We start from the raw sequence: 18894 nt of genomic DNA, 5'->3' as shown, positions 1-18894 counted from the left end.
TTATTTTATTAAATAATACTTTAAATTTTTTAGATAATCCATGCATTGTGGTCAATGAACCATCGTATAATATTTTTAGGTTTCCTTTAGTGATAAGAGCACGTTCCAAGTCTTATCAAAAAAAGCACAATACGTGAAAAGGAAGGTTGGAGAGAAATATTTAAGTAGCTGTATTATTCAAACCGCCAAACATCCAACCTCGGTGATGATTTGGTCGGTCATTTGTGGGAAAGGAATGGGAAGGCTGTACATTGTTCAAGGGATAATGAACCAGGTGCAGTATAAAAATATCCTGGAACAAAGATTGTTACCCCAATTGACGGAATGGTTTGGTCCAGAGGAAAACAAAACATTCATGCAAGATGGAGCGCCATGCCATACGGCTAAGTCTATCAAAATCTTTTTGAAAGATAAAAATATTCCTTTGTTGGACTGGCCGGGAAATTCGCTGGATCTCAATCCTATAGAGAATGTTTGGGAGCTGTTAAAAAAGGAGGTGGCCAAGGAAAATATTACAAACAAGGTGGTTCTAATAAAAAGTATTATAAAACATTGGAACCACAATGCAAGATTGCAGGAAATGGCAGAAAACTGCATAAAAAGCATGCCTAAAAGGGTACAGGCAGTAATCGATGCAAAAGGGGGGGGGGGGATACAAAATATTGATTGTAACTAAGATATTATATGAATATTTTTTATTAAAGTGTATTTATTCTTATAAAATGGTAATTTTTTATTAACACACAACCTGATTTTTTATTAGAATACGTCTTTGGTAGATAAAATTGTAAAAACTGATGGAAAATCACAATTTTTCTAGAGTTTCTAGAAAAAATGTAGGTGGCCCTAATAAATTGTCATACGACTGTATATATATATATATATATATATATATATATATATATATATATATATATATATATATATATATATATATATATATATATAAATATACATATATATAAACAACCAATAAATGATATTACTTACTTAAATTTTGGAATAAATAAATAAAACCAATAAATATAATTTACTATAATTTCAATATACATAAAATACATTAAAATCCAATTACAAATTAAATAGCCTAATCTATATAATAATCTAGCAAATAAAAAATAAACGGTTCACTAATTTCATAGTTTTTTTTACGATTCACCCTTGCGAAAGTTTACTCTTTTGCTATATGCATGATAGATACTCCAGATGCTTAGTGGCCTCATGTAGCCACGGCTTCGAAATGTTTTGTTAGCAGTAATAGCTTCAGGGGTTTGAAAACCCAGTCCCCACTTTTCATATACTGTTCTGTATATTCCTTCAGCGGTACGAAAACCTTCTCGCACCATACCCTTGAACAATACGGAAAGTTACATTTAAAATAAAACAAAACAAACAAATATAGTAAAATATACTATATTATAGAAAATTAAAACATACGTGCTGAATCATTGTTGCAGCTAAAGCATATGTTACCCCCGTCCAAACTTCTTCTGCTTGGAGACTGTTTTTGTCAACCTAAAAACCATAAAAGTCAACTTATTCAAAATTTATTTTAGATACACATTTCTGATAATATTACATTTTATATCTAATATAACATTCTTAATTCAAGGTATTCTAAAAACAGATACCGTTCCGTCAGCGCGCATTCCGTTTACAGCACCCATAAAACCATCCTCAAAACGCATTACGTTGTTTTGAAAGATGACTTTCAGTGTACTATGAACTTGCTCAGGACGAAATACCTAAAATTATAAATATAAGAAAATGTGACGTCATTGTATGCTAATTGTTATGCAACCAGCTTGAGTTTGTATACTATGTGTAATGTAGTCACGTGTTTTTTTATGATTCGTAATTTTATGTGATACATGATTTTTATTTTATGTATGCTTTGTATGCTGTTTGTGTATGTATGTATGTATTTATGACTCTTCAAAATTTATATGGGGAATCCATATTTCATTCCCCATATAATTTTTGTCATCCCTATCAAGTTTGCAACAAACCATATTCTGTCTCCTTTGTCCCTCTAAAAATAACCCAATTATAAATATTTAGTTTAACCGTACTAAAAGGCCTGAAATTTAGATATTTTCTTTTTAATAAAATATTTTAGTTTTAAGAAAAGAAAACAACTAATTAATTATTTAACATTTTTTTATTTGTATTGCATCTATTACTTTTATTACATGTATTATATTTTGGAGCACTATTTTTTTACATAATATCTATTATTTCGATTAAATCAATTAAAATTTGGAGTTTTAATTTTTCATATAAAACGTATTTGGATCAGATTTTTTATCATTTCTTATAAAACACAATAGCCTATAGTAACAATGTAATTCAACAAAAACCTTATAAAAAATGTTTAAATGAAAAAATTGTTCAAATTTTACCTGATCATCCTCTGTTTGTCCAAGATCACAAGCATGTAAGTACCACTGTCCAGCACATTGTCCTGCCATGATACAATTATGGTAATCATTTTCACTTCCATCATAATTGTAATATGTACCTAAAAAAAAATTAAAAATTTTTTAAACACATTTTTTCCCAAACCGCTGTTAAAAAAAATCTCTCTTATATGAGATATTGTTTCACACTCAACATTAATACAAATGTTTCAAGATCAACATTAAAATTTGAAAAAACTCAGATTGATTCCTAAGTGGATAAAGAGTAGAAGTACCTTAAGAAGGAAACTAATTACCTTATATGCAAGAAACTTGATTGTTCATTACTAATATGTAAGTTAGTACTTCACAATAGTTTTTCAATATCTTCTCTCGAGTTCTTAATACAAGGGGGGAGGGGGGCATGGGAATAAAAGGAAGGGGTGAGAATATAGTCTAGACCTAAAATTAATTTTTTTCTTTTTAGTTTAGCAATACTTTAGCAATATAAACAAGAGAACTTCAATTAAAGTCGTTAAAAAAATAATTAAGTAACAGAGTTTTGAACAGTTTAAAAAAAAAAGAACTTATAGCAAAATCTTTTTCAACAAAATGTCTATTCTTTTTTTTTTAAATAAACTCACTTCCAACAAGACTGCAAGCAACTACGGTTAGTGTAAATTTAAGTGGGGAACAGAAAACAAAATTTGGTTGGTTAAGTTGGAAGTTACACGCAACAAAGAAGATAGATAAAGAAAAAAAAGACAAGATTTTTGGACAAGATGAAAAATCCAGCAAGATTGTGTTTTGGTGAATGTACAAAGCTATAAGAGCTTGCTCAAGCAGCAATCATGGTAGTATTTGTAGAAAAAAAGATTTTATGATAGGATAGAAGCTGGAGCAGGTCCAACAGCATATACAATGCAATTTTAGACCTTGTTTAACTTGCATTGCATATGTTGTTGGACCTGCTCCAGGCAGGACTCCCTGGTAGTACCAAGGACTCTCCGGTAGTATTGTGCTCAACTTGTTTCTCTGTACATTTACCTTGATTATAGAGCTGAGAGAGGGTTGAAACATAACTAAAGTAGCCTCCTCAACTGTAATGGCCTTCATGACTTCGGGGAGGTGAATTAAAATAAAAAAATAACAACTTTTTGAGATATTCTTCACAAATTTAAATTTAAATTTAAATTCGCATTTTTTCTACTAAAAACTAAATAAAACTAATTGTGGCATAACAAAATCTGCTGTTTATAGAACAGGGCAGCCAGATATTTTTTTAAATATGTAGACTGGTATGTAATTACTACCTTTATACTGATAAAAATGACTAAAGTAAAAATTTAAACTAAAGTTTGAAGACAAAACTAATTTTGGTACGATAACTGCTCATTTCTTAGAAAGATTGTATAGTTAATATAATTAATACAATTAACTAAAGCAATCTTATACATACATATATATATATATATATATATATATATATATATATATATATATATATATATATATATATATATATATATATATATATATATATATATATATATATATATATATATTATATTAACTATATAATTACATTACAAAATTTTAAATTAAATCTTATAAAACTTTACAAAAATTTGTGTGATAATAGTTGTAATAGCAGTAAGAGTAATAACACCGATAAAATAAAATAATAGTAATAAGCAGTAGTAACAACAATCAAAATTTTATACAATCATGTTTAAAAATATTTATTCAGATTGAAAAACATTTATAAAAATAACATTTAAATACATACCATTCCATAATTTTTTTTCGTAAGACTTTTTTCCTCGTTCAAGGATGCTTTTATATTTAGAAATACTTGGAGATAGTCCCAAAATATGAGCAATTTCAATGATACATCGCAAAGCACTTAACCACAATCCCCCAGTGTATGCGCTAGGTAAATTAATTAAACAAATATAAAATTAATCAGCAATTTTTCATAACAGATTAAACGAAGTTAGAAAAGAGATTTAGAGGTATTGATATAATTTTAAAAAACTGTTCAACATATAGTGACAACCATAGAAAGTTTTAATATTGTTTTTAAAATAAACAAAATATTATGACATTTTTCTTTTAAATTTTTTACAAGAAGCTACTAAACTCAATGGGTGAATGTAAAACACTAAACTCAATGGATGCAAATGTGACAACTGTTTCTATATAAAGCAGTCTCGTTTATCAAAGTATGTGTTTTGGAGATATAGGATTGAGAAAAAGTTTTAATAAAAATACAATAAAAAAATGAAACCTTGGGCCAGTAACAACCCAAGTGTCAAATGTACTATCTGCTATTCCAGAATTTTCAATAATACCATCACCATCAATGTCTTGGGCAAGTGAATGAGCCATGGCAGCCTATATTTAAACTATAACCTTTTAATTAAACTATATAAAAAATCAGTCTGTAAAAATAACTAAGTATAAATTTAAAAAATGTTCAACCTTCATTGCTGGCCACATGTCCATTAAAAACTGTTTATTTTTTGTAATATAAAAATCTCGGTAGACCTAAAACAATTAACAACCTAATCAAAATTAATCAAAAACATTACAACATACTTAAACAGATTTTTTAAAATCCTGGCTTTTTACAACCAAAAACTTTTTTCATGTTTTTAGGGTCGCTAGGTATATATATATATATATATATATATATATATATATATATATATATATATATATATATATATATGAAAATTCTTATATATATCTTATTTTATATACAATTTCTTTATGTTAAAGGATTAAAGCAGATAAGTAGAGTTTGATAGTGATAAAATGTGGCAAAATTAAAAGAAATGTAAAAATTTTTTAAAGCTATAAAAAAAAAGAAGAACTTTTTGTAAATGCAACTGTCGCAAAAAATATCCAAAAAAAAATCAGCAGAAGTAGATGACTTTTTCATTTTAAATAAGAATCAAGAGCTACTAAGTCAAGTTGATCAATTAACTTATGAAAATAAAACAAATCTAAAGCAAATAAAGAAATCTAAAATCTAGGAGTCTAAGTTGGAAAATGAAATTAGAGATTTAAATTCTAAAAATAGGAACCCTAACTTTCATTGTAAATAAACAAAAAAAAAACTAAAAAAAAAAAACTTAACTAAAAACAGCTTTTTGTGCCAAAAATACAAGATTGCTAAAAAAAAATTCAAGCAGTTGCCAAAGTAGCAAATGTAGATGGTGTCTCGATAAAAATACTCACCTTGGGCAGATGATAATTGCATCTGGCTATCATCTTGTAGAAGGCCTCCTAGGCAAAGACTTAAGGGGTAAACAGATCCTATCTGTAGACCAGCCTCGCACCCCTTCTTCATCTATTAGGCTGGCACAGATGTATTTTTAATACATTGCTTCCAGTTTAGGATGTTGAATGCTGGATCTTCTTGACTCTATAAATGGGTTTTGCTTATGTTTCTATTTTTATGACTAGGCAAGTCATGCTATTATCTCCTAATAAGGGTACAGCTTTTAAACTTAGTTCTATGGTTCTGAGGCAAGCTGGCAGTCAGGTTTCCCAAACTCTGTGTAAGCTCTCAGAGAGGCTGATTCCATCAACAGCTAAAAAATATCAAAGTATTAACAGTGCCATGTTGCGCATGGATGGTGTCTCTGATTGTACTTTTGGTGTGCATTGTCAAGGCCACATTTGGAACCCTTTGTTCTGACTTAGGGTTTATTATTAGTAAATAGGCAATTGCTTGGGCTATTCAACAGTGTAATGAGTAATATCTATGGTTAGAGCCAAGTTCTTTAACAAATGAAAAAAGTACCAAAAACTATAATTAAACTATAATTAAACTATAATCATTCACTAATACTCGTGGTCTTCAAAGTAACTTTTCTTCTGTTGAGTCTTATGTCTTGCGAAGTTCACTAGTCCTAGTTGCTATTTGTGAGATTAATTTGAATTTAGCTGTCTCATCTTGTGATCTTAGTGTTGATGGTTATCATCCTTTAATTTGTAAAGACTCCAATAGCCACATGCTTGGTCTGAGCATTTATATTCATCAGAACTCACTCATTAGTCAGGGAACTAGGTTTGAATCCACAGAGTATTCTTTTATGTGCTTTCGTTTAGCACCACTTCATTCTATCACTTTTCTCTTTGTTCTATATCACTCTCCTTCATCTTAAGACTGAACTCTTTTTGATGTTATTTTTGATCGAATTGACAAAGCATTCTCTCTTTATCCATCAGCCAATATCGTTGTTGTTGGTGACTTTAATGCTCATCATACAGAATAGCTTGGCTCTAGTGTAAGTGACTCTGCAGGCTTTAAAACTCACAACTTATGCCTTTCTCAATCCCCTACTCAAATAGTCAACTTTCCAACTTGCCTTCCAGACAACCTGAATCATTTACCTTCTCTATTCGACTTATGTCTTGTTTCTGATCCTACTCAGTACTCAGTTTCTCCACATTTATCCTTAGGTGCTTCTGATCACAGTTTGATCTCTATAAAATTATTATCTCATTCTTCTTCATCATCTGAATTCCCCTATCATCGTACCTCTTACAACTACCTTAAAGCTGACTAGGACTCTTTCCATGATTTTCTTCATGATGGCCTTTGGGTAGAAATCTTTCGTCTTCCTGTTGACAAATTTGCTTCTTACATAACTTTGTTGATTTAGGCTAGCATGGAGTCTTTTATTCCCAATTGACGATTCCAGGTCAAGCCTCACTCTCCTCCATGGTTTTCCTCACATTGTGCTGCTGCAATTGCCAATCGAAACTATTACTACCATATCTATCAACAAAACAATTCTCCAGAAAACAGATGTCTGTTTATTACTGCTAGAAACCATTGTAAAAAGGTTTTGTCTAACGCCAAAGCCTTCTATTCTCAGGTCATGAAATCTTGTATTTCATCACAAAGAGAATCTTTAATTGTATCAATAATAATGGCAAATCTGTTATTCCACCTCTCTTGTATGATTCAGACTTTGTCACCAAGACAAAGCTGAATTGTTTGCTAAGAACTTTTCATCAATATTATCTCTTGATTCCACTAGTTGCGTTTTATCTGATATAACCATCAAACAGGTTGATCCATTGCTTGACATTCATATTACTCCAGCTTCTGTATCTAAAGTGATTTCCTGCTTAGACTCTTCTACAGCTTGTGGCCCGGACAACATAACTGTTATTGTCTTGCAGAAGTGTTCTCTGGAGCTGTCATCTATACTCTCAAAACTATTCAACAAGTGCTTATCAGAGTCTTGTTTTGCGGCATGCTGGAAAGCGGCATCTGTTATCCCTATTTTCAAATATTCTGGAGAGCGATCTGATTCATCTAACTACCGTCCCATTAGTTTTCTTCCTATCATAAGCAAGGTTTTTGAATCTTTAATTAACAAACACTTAATCTCTTATTTTGAATCTAATAACTTACTTTCTGATCATCAATATGGATTTTGATTTTCTCGTTCTACAGCTGATTTGCTAACAGTAATAACTGATGTGTTTTATCGTGCATTAGATAAAGATGAAGAAGGTAAGGTCATCGCTCTTGGCATTTCTAAAGCTTTTGATAAAGTTTGGCACGCTGGTCTTCTCCATAAGCTTTCTTCTTATGATGTATCTGGAAACATCTTTGAGATTATTGAATGTCTCCTTTCCAATCGTAGTATAAAAGTTGTCTTCAATGGACAGCACTCTTCTTTTTATTCTGTAACTTCAGGGGTTCCTCAAGGTTCAATCTTCAACCCTCTACTCTTTTTAACTTAAATTAACAATCTTCCAGATATTCTTACATTTAAGGTGGCATTGCTCGCTGATGATACTACCATTTATTCTTGTCATGATAAGAAGCCAACACTATCTGATTGCTTGGAGGTGGTATTTGAGCTTGAAAAGGATCTCACTTTTGCTACAGCATGGAGCTCACACTGGTGAAACTTAATTAAGATAAAACTCAATTTTTTTCAGTCAATCATTAAAGCAATAATTTAGATCTTCCTATATTTATAAACGGTAATGTACTCGATGAGTCATCTACCCTTCATCTTCTAGGATTAACTTACTTCCGATCTTTCTTGGAAACCATATATCAAATCCGTTGCAAAATTAGCATCTGCTAAGGTTACATCTCTTTATCAAGCTCAACACTTTCTTACTCCGGATTTTATTCTCTGTTGCTTCTCTTTCTCTTTTCTACAAATACTAATGGACACTGCTCTAAAGAGCTAGCGTCTCTTGTGCCATCTACTAAAATTCATTCTCATGTTACTCGTCATTCAATTAACTCTCATCCTTTTTCTGTGACTGTTCCTAAATGCTCTAAAAACTCTTATTCGTCTAGTTTTTTTCCTCGAACATCAGTGCTTTGAAATTCGCTTCCTTCATCTTGCTTTCCTGATTCATATAATTTGCAATCTTTTAATTTGTTTGTCAATCGTTGGTTTGGAAGAAGAGCTCCTTTTTGCTGGAGATTAGAGTATATGAAATTTTGAAATTTTCAACTCTAAATCATCAGGGTCTGTATATGACGTTCATTTATTTAATATATATCAGGGTTCAATGAGAATTTGTGTGAAGATAGACATGGTAGAAACTTAAAAGCACTAGATAAGTTTCATAATTTAATTATTGCTCCTGTAATTTCCCGTAATAACTTTAGATAATGTAGTGCCTCCTCTTTTGAATTTATGTTAGTAATAGTATTAAAACTGTATAAACTATTGTTAAAGGAGTGTAAGACTTTAGAAAAAAAAAAACTACAAGAAAAAAATTTTTATATCTAAAAATAATAATATAAGATCCATGTTTTACAAAAGGGAGTTTTTAATCTACCTAGTATGTTTGTGTAATATTTTTTCTAATATTTATTGTTCTTTATTATGTTTAATTTTGATTTTATATATTAGATTAGAATTCCAAGTTTGATCCACATCATATCCCTGGTAGTACCACGCTCAACTTGTTTCTTCGCGCACTAAATTGTCCATTTTTTGACTGTAGTGGCCTTTCATGACCTAGGCATGGTGAATTTTATTATTATCTTTAAATGTTCATTCTAATCTACCTCTGCAGTTATGTAAGCATTACAATTCGTTTCAGCTAAATGGTAAAGTAAATGTAAACCTTCGCTCTGGTTAAAGAATGGAATGGAATCCAGTATCAACTGAACAAAGATAGTTTCTACTAAGGGAAGTTATGGGTGGACCAAATGATTATAAAACAGTTTTTTGTGTATGAGAATAAGAACAAATTATTAAACAATTTAAATTAGCTATTATATATATATATATATATATATATATATATATATATATATATATATATATATATATATATATATATATATATATATATATATATATATATATATATTATATAAATATATATATATATATATATATATATATATATCTAAATTAAATTGTTTAATAATTTGTTGTAAATATATATATATATTTAAACAGACGTTTTTTTTAAACAGACAAGTTTTTTTCTTAAAAAATTATTTTTGAGCGCCACTTATTATAATTACAATTATTCTAATAACAAAAGCTAGAATAATTCAAAAAACTATATATATACTATATAAAAAATCTATATATATAATATATAAATATACAAAAATATACAAACATATTTCTATATATATAATATATAAAATATACTACATTTGGTCATATTACATTTTTATTATACTTTTTCTTGAGTTTTTTACTTTTTAATTAACATACATTATTAAAATAGTATGCACAGAAAGAAAAGTTAATAGAATGAGGCTTTGTTGCATATTTACTCTAAAACCAAACTGTGGTTTTGTTTTGTAATGCAGTGAATTTCTTTAGTGAAAATTTTCAAGAACAAGAACTTCAGTAGTTGAATATTTATTTAAGCATAACTTGAACCCCCTTTTAAAGACACTTTTTGTTATGCATATTTAAACTTTGCAAAAATTGCAATTTGCTATACTGACTTTAATAATCCCTGTTCAGTTAACATTAGGTTAAAGTAAAAAAAAAATTTCAAACAATGTTTATAAAATATCTGAAACATACATTTCAAAACTTTTTTGATAAAAAATTCAGACAAGTTTATTATTCGTCGCATTTATTGAAAAACCGAGAAAGTTTATAGTTGTTTCATTAAATGCCATAAAACATTTTTTGGTGTTAATATTATTTTTACAGAACAAAATTATCTCTAATAACAAAAGAAAATCTTTAAACTAAACATTTAAAAAGTAACAAAAAAAGAACAAAATATTTAAAAAGTAATAAAAGTAACAGTAAAATCTTTTTTAAAAAAAATAACATTAAGCTCGCTTGAAACAGCTGTTTGTTTCTCCACACAGCTGTCTTGTTTAACAAGGTTTATAAATTGGAATTTAGAGTTAAGAGAGAAATGCTTTTGTTTTTAACATGCTTATACTATTTGTAGCAATTTCTATAGGAATTTTACAAATCATGTTTCAAAAATGTTTAGAAAGTCAACTACATATTACATACTAAAATTTATCATTTACAAAAGTATTAAAAATAAACAAATAAATAAAAGCATAAATTTCTTCATTAGGAAAAAATTTTAATTCAAATTTTAATCAAAACTAAAAAAAACCTGCAGCACAAAATGAAGGTTTAAGTCTTTCCATTGCGAAGTGTCATGAATGCAATATGCATTTACACGTACAAATGGTTCATCATCTAAATATAAAAACCCATTTTCAAAAAATGATTTAACAACTTATTCTGTATTTTAACAACTTATCCTATAATTTAATAACTTATTCTGTAACTGATTTTGATTTTTTCTTATTAAATTGTAGTGTTTATTTTCAAACAATTTTAATAAATAATTCAAAATGAACAGAAAAAAAAACATACATACATACATTTAAATAAATTGCTAAAGAAACTTTTTAATTTTTTTAGAAATTTAAGCTCTATTGCTCTTGATCCTTAACAAATAAAAACTGGTAAAATTCACATATTAAATTTATTTGATTGCATTAGAGAAAAAAACAGGGTCAAAAATTTGGGGAAATTCTTATGGTACTGATCATATACTTGCAATATTTTTACAGACTATATTAGCACTATGATTAAAAACAAAATTAATTGAATGTTTGTAGAGACTCTTATGGTAGTGACCATCATTTGGATGATGTCATAAATGTTTGTGGAAACGCTTATGGTACTGACCATCCAGCTGCAACATTTACAAATTAAATTGACACTATAACTAAAAACAAATTGATTAAAAATTGAAGGTTTTTTTTTAAATTGCGCTCTCAGTAATGGAAGCAAATACTTACTTTACATTCTTTGTTTAAAAAGTAGAAGCCTAAAAGTGTAATTTTTATCTATTGAAACAGCAGAGAACTTCTAATGCAGTTACATTAAAAATGTAAACATACACTTTTACAAAAGTTGGCATTTTTATAAACATTTATTCGGTGTAAATCTGCATGAAGCAAATGTAAATCTAGGAGCTTGTGTCACTTTTGACGCATTACTAAAGAAAGGTTCCATCAACTTGGTTGATGGAACCTTTCTTTAGTAATGCGTCACTAGTGAAACTAAAGAAAGGTTCCACCAAATTTAAAAGTTTATTTAAAACCGATGATTTAAAAAAGATTGATGATCTTATTCAAAAGTCAAAAACTACTTTGACAAAAGTCACTAAACCACTACTTTGAACTGCAAGGATTAGCCAAAGCAGTCTCCGAGACATCAATGAAAGTAGAGTTAAAGAATATTTTAAAGCAATCAAAACATGTCAGTCCCTATTCTTATGTCAATATATCTTAATGTTTTATCTCTCCTTGGGCAATTGAGTTTTCAGAACTTTATGACCTAGTAAAAGCTGTAAAAAAAGTTCAAGAATTTACACGAACAATGGTCAGCTATAAATTTTTAAAAGCTGTAAACTATGTATACAATTTGATTGAGAAAATGAGACAAGTGTCATGACCCACTAGAGAAAATAGTCTAAAGATAGAGACCATTGATTCAAAATATCATTAACATAATGCTACACTTTACCAATATATAAAAACTAGGATGTATATATAATATATACATCCTAGTTTTTATATAATATACTTCTTGAATGCAGGAGTATAAATAGGTGCCAGACATTAATGCCCCTGAACCTTCTTTGAAACCTATCTGAGTTTATTTTTTTTAGTCATGGAATGCCAAAAAATCTTTATTTACTTCATAACTATTTTTAATTTTTACTTTGGATAAGTGAAAATGTTGAGTCTAAAAAATGAGTTGATGATCTTTTTCACAATCTCCTACCAATATAGGAGACTGTAAAAAAGACAAAAAATGAATTTTTCTCGAACTTTTTTTGAGGTTTGAGAAAAGTCATTTTTTTAAACATAACCCTTTTTTTAAAACATCCTAATATGTATGCACTGTATATACTTTCTAAAATTTCTACATCAATTTATTATCAATTTTATGGCAAATAAACTTACCTGGATCACCAAGATCATGAGGAACACACCCAATCACTTTTCTAGGTGCAATTCCACCTTCCATCATTATGGGTCGTTTTTCATCATCTATGTTAAGCACACTGTTACCTATTTAAAATTTTTTTGGGTATATTATATACTAAAAAATAACAACCAACACAACTTAAAATCACAATCATCCTCATCCTCATCATCATAATCTTCTTCTTCATCATCATCACCATCATCATCATCATCATCATCATCATCATCATCATCATCATCATCATCATCATCATCATCATCATCATCATCATCATCATCATCATCATCATCATCATCATCATCATCATCATCATCATCATCATCATCATCATCATCATCATCATCATCATTATCATCATCACCATCATCACAGATAATATTCATACATATGTCGTACTGCATGCTAATCTGAAGATTAGGCCACAGCAAAGCAAGTGCCCATGACGCATAAAAATGAACATCATATGTATTGTACATTCGATACTCATGACCTAATAAAGTATTGAAAAAAAATCACTTTTAAATAAAAAAAATGATTTGAAAAAATTCAAATTAAAAAAAGAATAAAAATAATAAATAAGCAATTTTCATTATTAAATAAAAACATAATAATACCTTCTAGGTATGCAAACCTGCCATAAAGTTTTACTAAATCTGAAATGAAATTTCCGTGCGAATCTTTTTTTCGTTTTATATCAAGCCATACAGTTCCTCCATCACTGATAAAATATAGTTCATTAAACAAGGCAGATTTAAACCATGCAGGAAGTTCACTGTAAAAATAACATAATAATAAATATAATTTTTTATTAAATAAAACATGATACCCCTGATATGTCTTCAGCTAAATAGCTGAAGAAGAAAAATAACGATAACTGAAAAAATAACTGAAGAAGAAAAAATTATAGACTGAAAAGTAGTACAGTAAATTTTAGTTATAGCCTTTATTGAAAAGTAAATAGTAATTCTGTAAATAGTAACATGTAACATGACGGACTGCAAATAAATAGACCAAGAAGTTGTTATTTTGCTGTTATTCTAAAGTAATCAATTACAGATGGTATTTGAAAAAGTTTCATGTGCTTTGCTTTTTACTGAGAGTATTTGTCTTGGTAAGCCAGTATAATTCATTTTTTTTCTGCCTCAGTAAGCAAGGCAGAAAAAAAAAAAATTATAAGGCAGTTTTGACAAGCGATTTTGCAATAATTAAATTTTAAATTATTAAGGCAGTTTTGACAAGTGATTTTGCAAAATCACTAGTCAAACTAGTTTGTCAAATCTAATACAACCTGAATCTCACAAATTGTTCACCATTCTTTTCATTGAGTTGCTAAACCGATTCAGCACTGGACAGAGCACCCAGGATACCATGAAGTTGAGAAATTCATTTATATGGTGATGGTTTTAAATAATACTGCAGAGAGAGGAGTGAAACTGATTTTAGAATTTCCTACCACCGAACCAGTGATTCAGAACAAAGAGAATGATTGCTGCTGGGCATAGAAAATCATGGGCAACACTATCCTGTTTTTGGCATAAAACACTCAAATGAAACAATAACATTCCAAAACACAATCTTAGTTCAGTTTTGAGGTTCTGACATTTCTGTCTATCTTTTAACTGTTAATGCACAACTAGCATGACTCAGCATATATTATTCATGCTGCTTTCGTTTTAATTAATTTCTATGCTTTAAAATTTAGTTGAATATAAATATACTCAAAATAACTATTTCTCTTGAAATAAATAACAATTTTGTTCTAATCAGGAAATTGGGACTTGTCTTCAGGGGCTTTGCAGGAGATTTAGAACATTTATTTAAATTGTATTCTAGAATGTGAAAAACTTAGGTAAGGTTGAAACACTAGAATGTGAAAAAATTAGATAAGGTTGGTCTTATAATTTTTAATAATTTTTGCATATAAGTATGTATGTATGTATGCAAGTGCATAAATATATATGAAGTATATACACCAGTGTATATATATATATATATATATATATATATATATATATATATATATATATATATATATATATATATATATATATATAAATATATGTGTATATATATATATATATATATAAATATAAATATATGTGTATATATATATATATATTTTTATACATCTTCGCTTCCAACAAGGCTGCAAGCAGCCACTAGTTAAAGTTGGAAGTTACTGAAAGAGAATAGATGAAGTTTGTAGAGCAAGATAACCATTGACGGACGACTTAAAAGATTGCAAATTATATGAATCAGGAAAGCAAGATGAAGGAAGCGAATTCCAACGAGCTGATATTTGAGGAAAAAAACTAGACGAATAAGCGTTTTTAGAGCACTTAGGAACAGTCACAGAAAAAGGATGACACTTAATTGAATGATGAGTAACACGAGAATGAATTATAGTAGATGGCACAAGAGACGCTAGCTCTTTAGAGCAGTGCCCTTTAGAACAGTGCAATGGTTGGAGGTTGGCTGCAAGAGCAGGTCCAACTATGTTTACAATGCGTTTTTGCACCTTGTCTAAAAGAGAAAGAGCATCATTAGAAGAACCGCCCCAGATATGGCAACAATATTCCATACAAGGCCGGATTTGAGATTTATAGAGATAGAGAATAGAATCCGAAGTAAGAAAGTGTCGAGCTCGATAAAGAGATGCAACCTTAGCAGATGCTAATTTTGCAACGGATTTGATATATGGTTTCCAAGAAAGATTGGAAGTAAGAGTTAATTCTAGAGGATGAAGAGTAGGTGACTCATCGAGTACATCAACGTTCATAAATATAGGAAGATCTAAATTATTGCGATAACGATTGGCTGAAAAAAATTGAGTTTTATCTGAATTAAAGTTCACCAGCCACTGTGAGCCCCATGCTGTAGCAGAAGTGAGATCTTTTTCAAGCTCAAATGCCCCCTCCAAGCAATCAGAGGGTGATGGTTTCTTATCACGACAAGAATAAATGGTAGTATCATCAGCAAACAATGCCACCTTAGATGTCAGAATATCTGGAAGATCATTAATGTAAATTAAAAAGAGTATAGGGCCAAGGATAGAACCTTGAGGAACCCCTGAAGTTACAGAATAAGAAGAAAAGTGTTGTCCATCGAGGACAACTTTTATGCTACGATTGGAAAGGAAGGATTCAATGATCTTAAAGATGTTGCCGGATACACCATAAGAAGAAAGCTTATGGAGAAGACCAGCATGCCAAACTTTATCAAAAGCTTTTGAAATGTCAAGAGCGATGGCCTTAACCTCTCCAACTTTATCTAATGCATGATAAAACCTGTCAGTTATTACTGTTAGCAAATCTAGAATCTCGTTCTACAGCTAAATCTATTAGCTGTAGAACGAGAAGATCGAAATCCATATTGATGGTCAGAAAGTAAGTTATTAGATTCAAGATGAGAAATTAAGTGTTTGTTAATTAAAAATTCAAAAACCTTGCTTATGATAGGAAGAAGACTTATGGGACGGTAGTTAGACGAATCAGATTGCTCTCCAGAATTTTTGAAGATAAGAATAACAGATGCCGCTTTCCAGCAGGCTGGAAAGCAAGACTCTGATAAACACTTGTTGAATAGTTTTGAGAGTATAGACGTATATATATATACACTGTATGTATACATATAGTGTATATATACAGTGCTGGAAATGGGGCAGGATGCCATCCCGCCACCTTTTTATAAAGTATAAACCATCCCGCCACCTTTTTATAAATCTCTATATATAACAATGATTAGGCAGGATGGTATTTTTAATTTACCGAATACCATATATGTGTATATATATATATATATATATATATATATATATATATATATATATATATATATATATATGTGTGTGTGTGTGTGTGTATATATATATATATATATATATATATATATATATATATATATATATATATATATATATTCATTCAAAAAACAATATTTTTTAAAAATATCTGCAGTATGCACTCTAATGTGTTCTATATGATAAAATAATACTGGATTTAAAATTTTTGTAAATAAAAAATATTTTTAGAGGTACCCCAAGACCCTTTTACTGGGTCCCTAACTCTAATTTTAAAAAAAACTATTTTTTACCCGATAAAAAATAATAATAATTTTTTTAAACAAATTATTAATTTAGATTTTACTGAATAGCAATTAAACCTCTTTAACTAGAAATAAAAAAAAAATTTTACACATTTTTTTCCAATGTTTTTTAAAAATCATTATTATTTTAAAAAATTTTTTTTAATTTTGCTTCATTTGAGAACCAACAAGATATACTTTTAAAAAACTTTTTTTAATAATACTAAGGATCTATTAAATGTTTAAGAGTATCATATAAAAAACATATCATACAAATTCATACCTATCATTAAGAATTGGATTTTGCCAGCGTTCAATATTATCTTCCCAACTATCTATATTTTGTAATGCATAGCAACATAAGGAAGGTGAAGCATTTCCATTTGAACCAAAAAAACGTGTATATCGCCTAGAAGAAAAAAAAAACACGAATAATCTAAACTAGAAAAACATGAATCACCTAGACTAGAAAAACACGAATCATTGAGACTAGAAGAAAAAAACACAAATCATCTAGACTAGAAAAATAGCAATCAGTTATATTTTACAGTTTTTTAAAATTTAAACATTAAAATAAAAAAAAACCTGCAATAACTTAATCCACTATCTGATCCAAAAGTAACAAATGGTTGATCCCATGATAAAACAAATTTCAAATCTTGCTTTGCTCCGGCACGAACAGTTGTTTTAGCAGCTACAGCTGCTGCCAATAATTGCCCAGGATAAGAACAGCAGCTATCCCCTATAAAGAAAAATCATTAACTATCAAACTTATCCAATCAAGTATTATGATTATTTGTCTCAAAAACAACCATTTCATAAAAAGTAATTTAAAAATTGACTTTTTAAATCACCTCTTAGATTGGCAACATTAAGTGTTTATAATGGCTTTTTAAATTCTTTATTTAGTTATTAAACAAATTACATTTATATTATTATTTGTATTAACACTACCTCTTTTATTATCTAAAGCACCATCATCATTAAGATCTTCCCACAGTTCAGCAGCAGGTGATTGGGCATCAAAAGCAACTTTTGTACTCACTTGAACAACATCTATTGTATTCTAACACCAAAAATGATGTCAACAATATTAAAATAAATCTTTTTACATTATAAAAAAATTTGCAATTCACACTCACATGTATAACTTGCAAAGCTGCAATTGCAAGAGTAAAACGTTTTTTGAGAGCATTATGTTTCATTAAAACACCACGTACATTATGCATTTCACACATTTCATGAAGTAAAATGTTATTATCAGAATTTATTACACTGTTACAGCCGTTTTCGATTTTTTTTTCTGAGACTTTCTGATCGTCTTTAGGTAAGTCTACCAAATTTATATCAATATCAACAGTGCTTGAATTTTTACTCTCATTATTAAGACATAATTTTTGTGAAACACAATTTTTATTTTCATAAATATGACAAACATCAATCTTTGGCTCAACATGAGTGACATCATCATCACTGTCAGAAAGAACTACAAAACTATCATCAAAGGAATTTGGGTATTGATTGGCCTGCATTTTACCATTGTCTGATCTTGTAAAACCATTTAATAGATTTTTTATTTTAAAAGGGGCATTATTTTCATCCTTTTGCAAACGTATTTCACTATAAACACCTTTACAAAAGAACTCTTCATTGTTATGACCCCCAGCGCAATCTTCATTTGTCCCATCACCATTTTGAAATGTCAGCATAATAGAAACATCAAGGTCATGCATTCCAATATTCTCAATTGTCCAAACAAAAACACCAACAGGTAAACTAGTATCCTAAAAAAAAAAATAACAATAAAAAGGTTTTTGGTGCTTTTTATCTTAATTGATTGAAATTTAGAAAATTTTCAATCGAGTTTCATGAAAAACTAATAAATCAATTCTACAATT

General features: G+C 29.0%; 1 protein-coding gene across 3 annotated transcripts in view; it reads right to left on the bottom strand.

Moving 5' to 3' along the window:
• Positions 1 to 1020: 1020 nt before the first annotated feature.
• LOC100205226 (non-lysosomal glucosylceramidase) overlaps positions 1021 to 18894 on the bottom strand; it is a 43251-nt gene continuing 25377 nt past the window's right edge. For all 3 annotated transcript variants that reach the window (XM_065816237.1, XM_065816239.1, XM_065816238.1), the window contains exons 7-21: positions 18139 to 18780; positions 17951 to 18062; positions 17582 to 17738; positions 17280 to 17405; positions 13528 to 13685; positions 13299 to 13403; positions 12889 to 12996; positions 11019 to 11104; positions 4884 to 4949; positions 4690 to 4796; positions 4189 to 4331; positions 2403 to 2521; positions 1632 to 1745; positions 1438 to 1515; positions 1021 to 1349 (exon numbers count right to left, since the gene is read on the bottom strand). In XM_065816237.1, coding sequence (XP_065672309.1) covers positions 1149 to 1349; positions 1438 to 1515; positions 1632 to 1745; positions 2403 to 2521; positions 4189 to 4331; positions 4690 to 4796; positions 4884 to 4949; positions 11019 to 11104; positions 12889 to 12996; positions 13299 to 13403; positions 13528 to 13685; positions 17280 to 17405; positions 17582 to 17738; positions 17951 to 18062; positions 18139 to 18780 — 2322 coding nt within the window. In that variant the 3' untranslated portion in view covers positions 1021 to 1148. The remainder of the gene's footprint in view (positions 1350 to 1437; positions 1516 to 1631; positions 1746 to 2402; positions 2522 to 4188; positions 4332 to 4689; positions 4797 to 4883; positions 4950 to 11018; positions 11105 to 12888; positions 12997 to 13298; positions 13404 to 13527; positions 13686 to 17279; positions 17406 to 17581; positions 17739 to 17950; positions 18063 to 18138; positions 18781 to 18894) is intronic.

The sequence above is a fragment of the Hydra vulgaris genome, chromosome 13 (genome assembly GCF_038396675.1).
Source record: "Hydra vulgaris chromosome 13, alternate assembly HydraT2T_AEP".
NCBI classification, from domain to species: domain Eukaryota; kingdom Metazoa; phylum Cnidaria; class Hydrozoa; order Anthoathecata; family Hydridae; genus Hydra; species Hydra vulgaris.
Note: the sequence above shows the minus strand (reverse complement) of the source record. Positions and strands in the feature narration are given on the sequence as shown.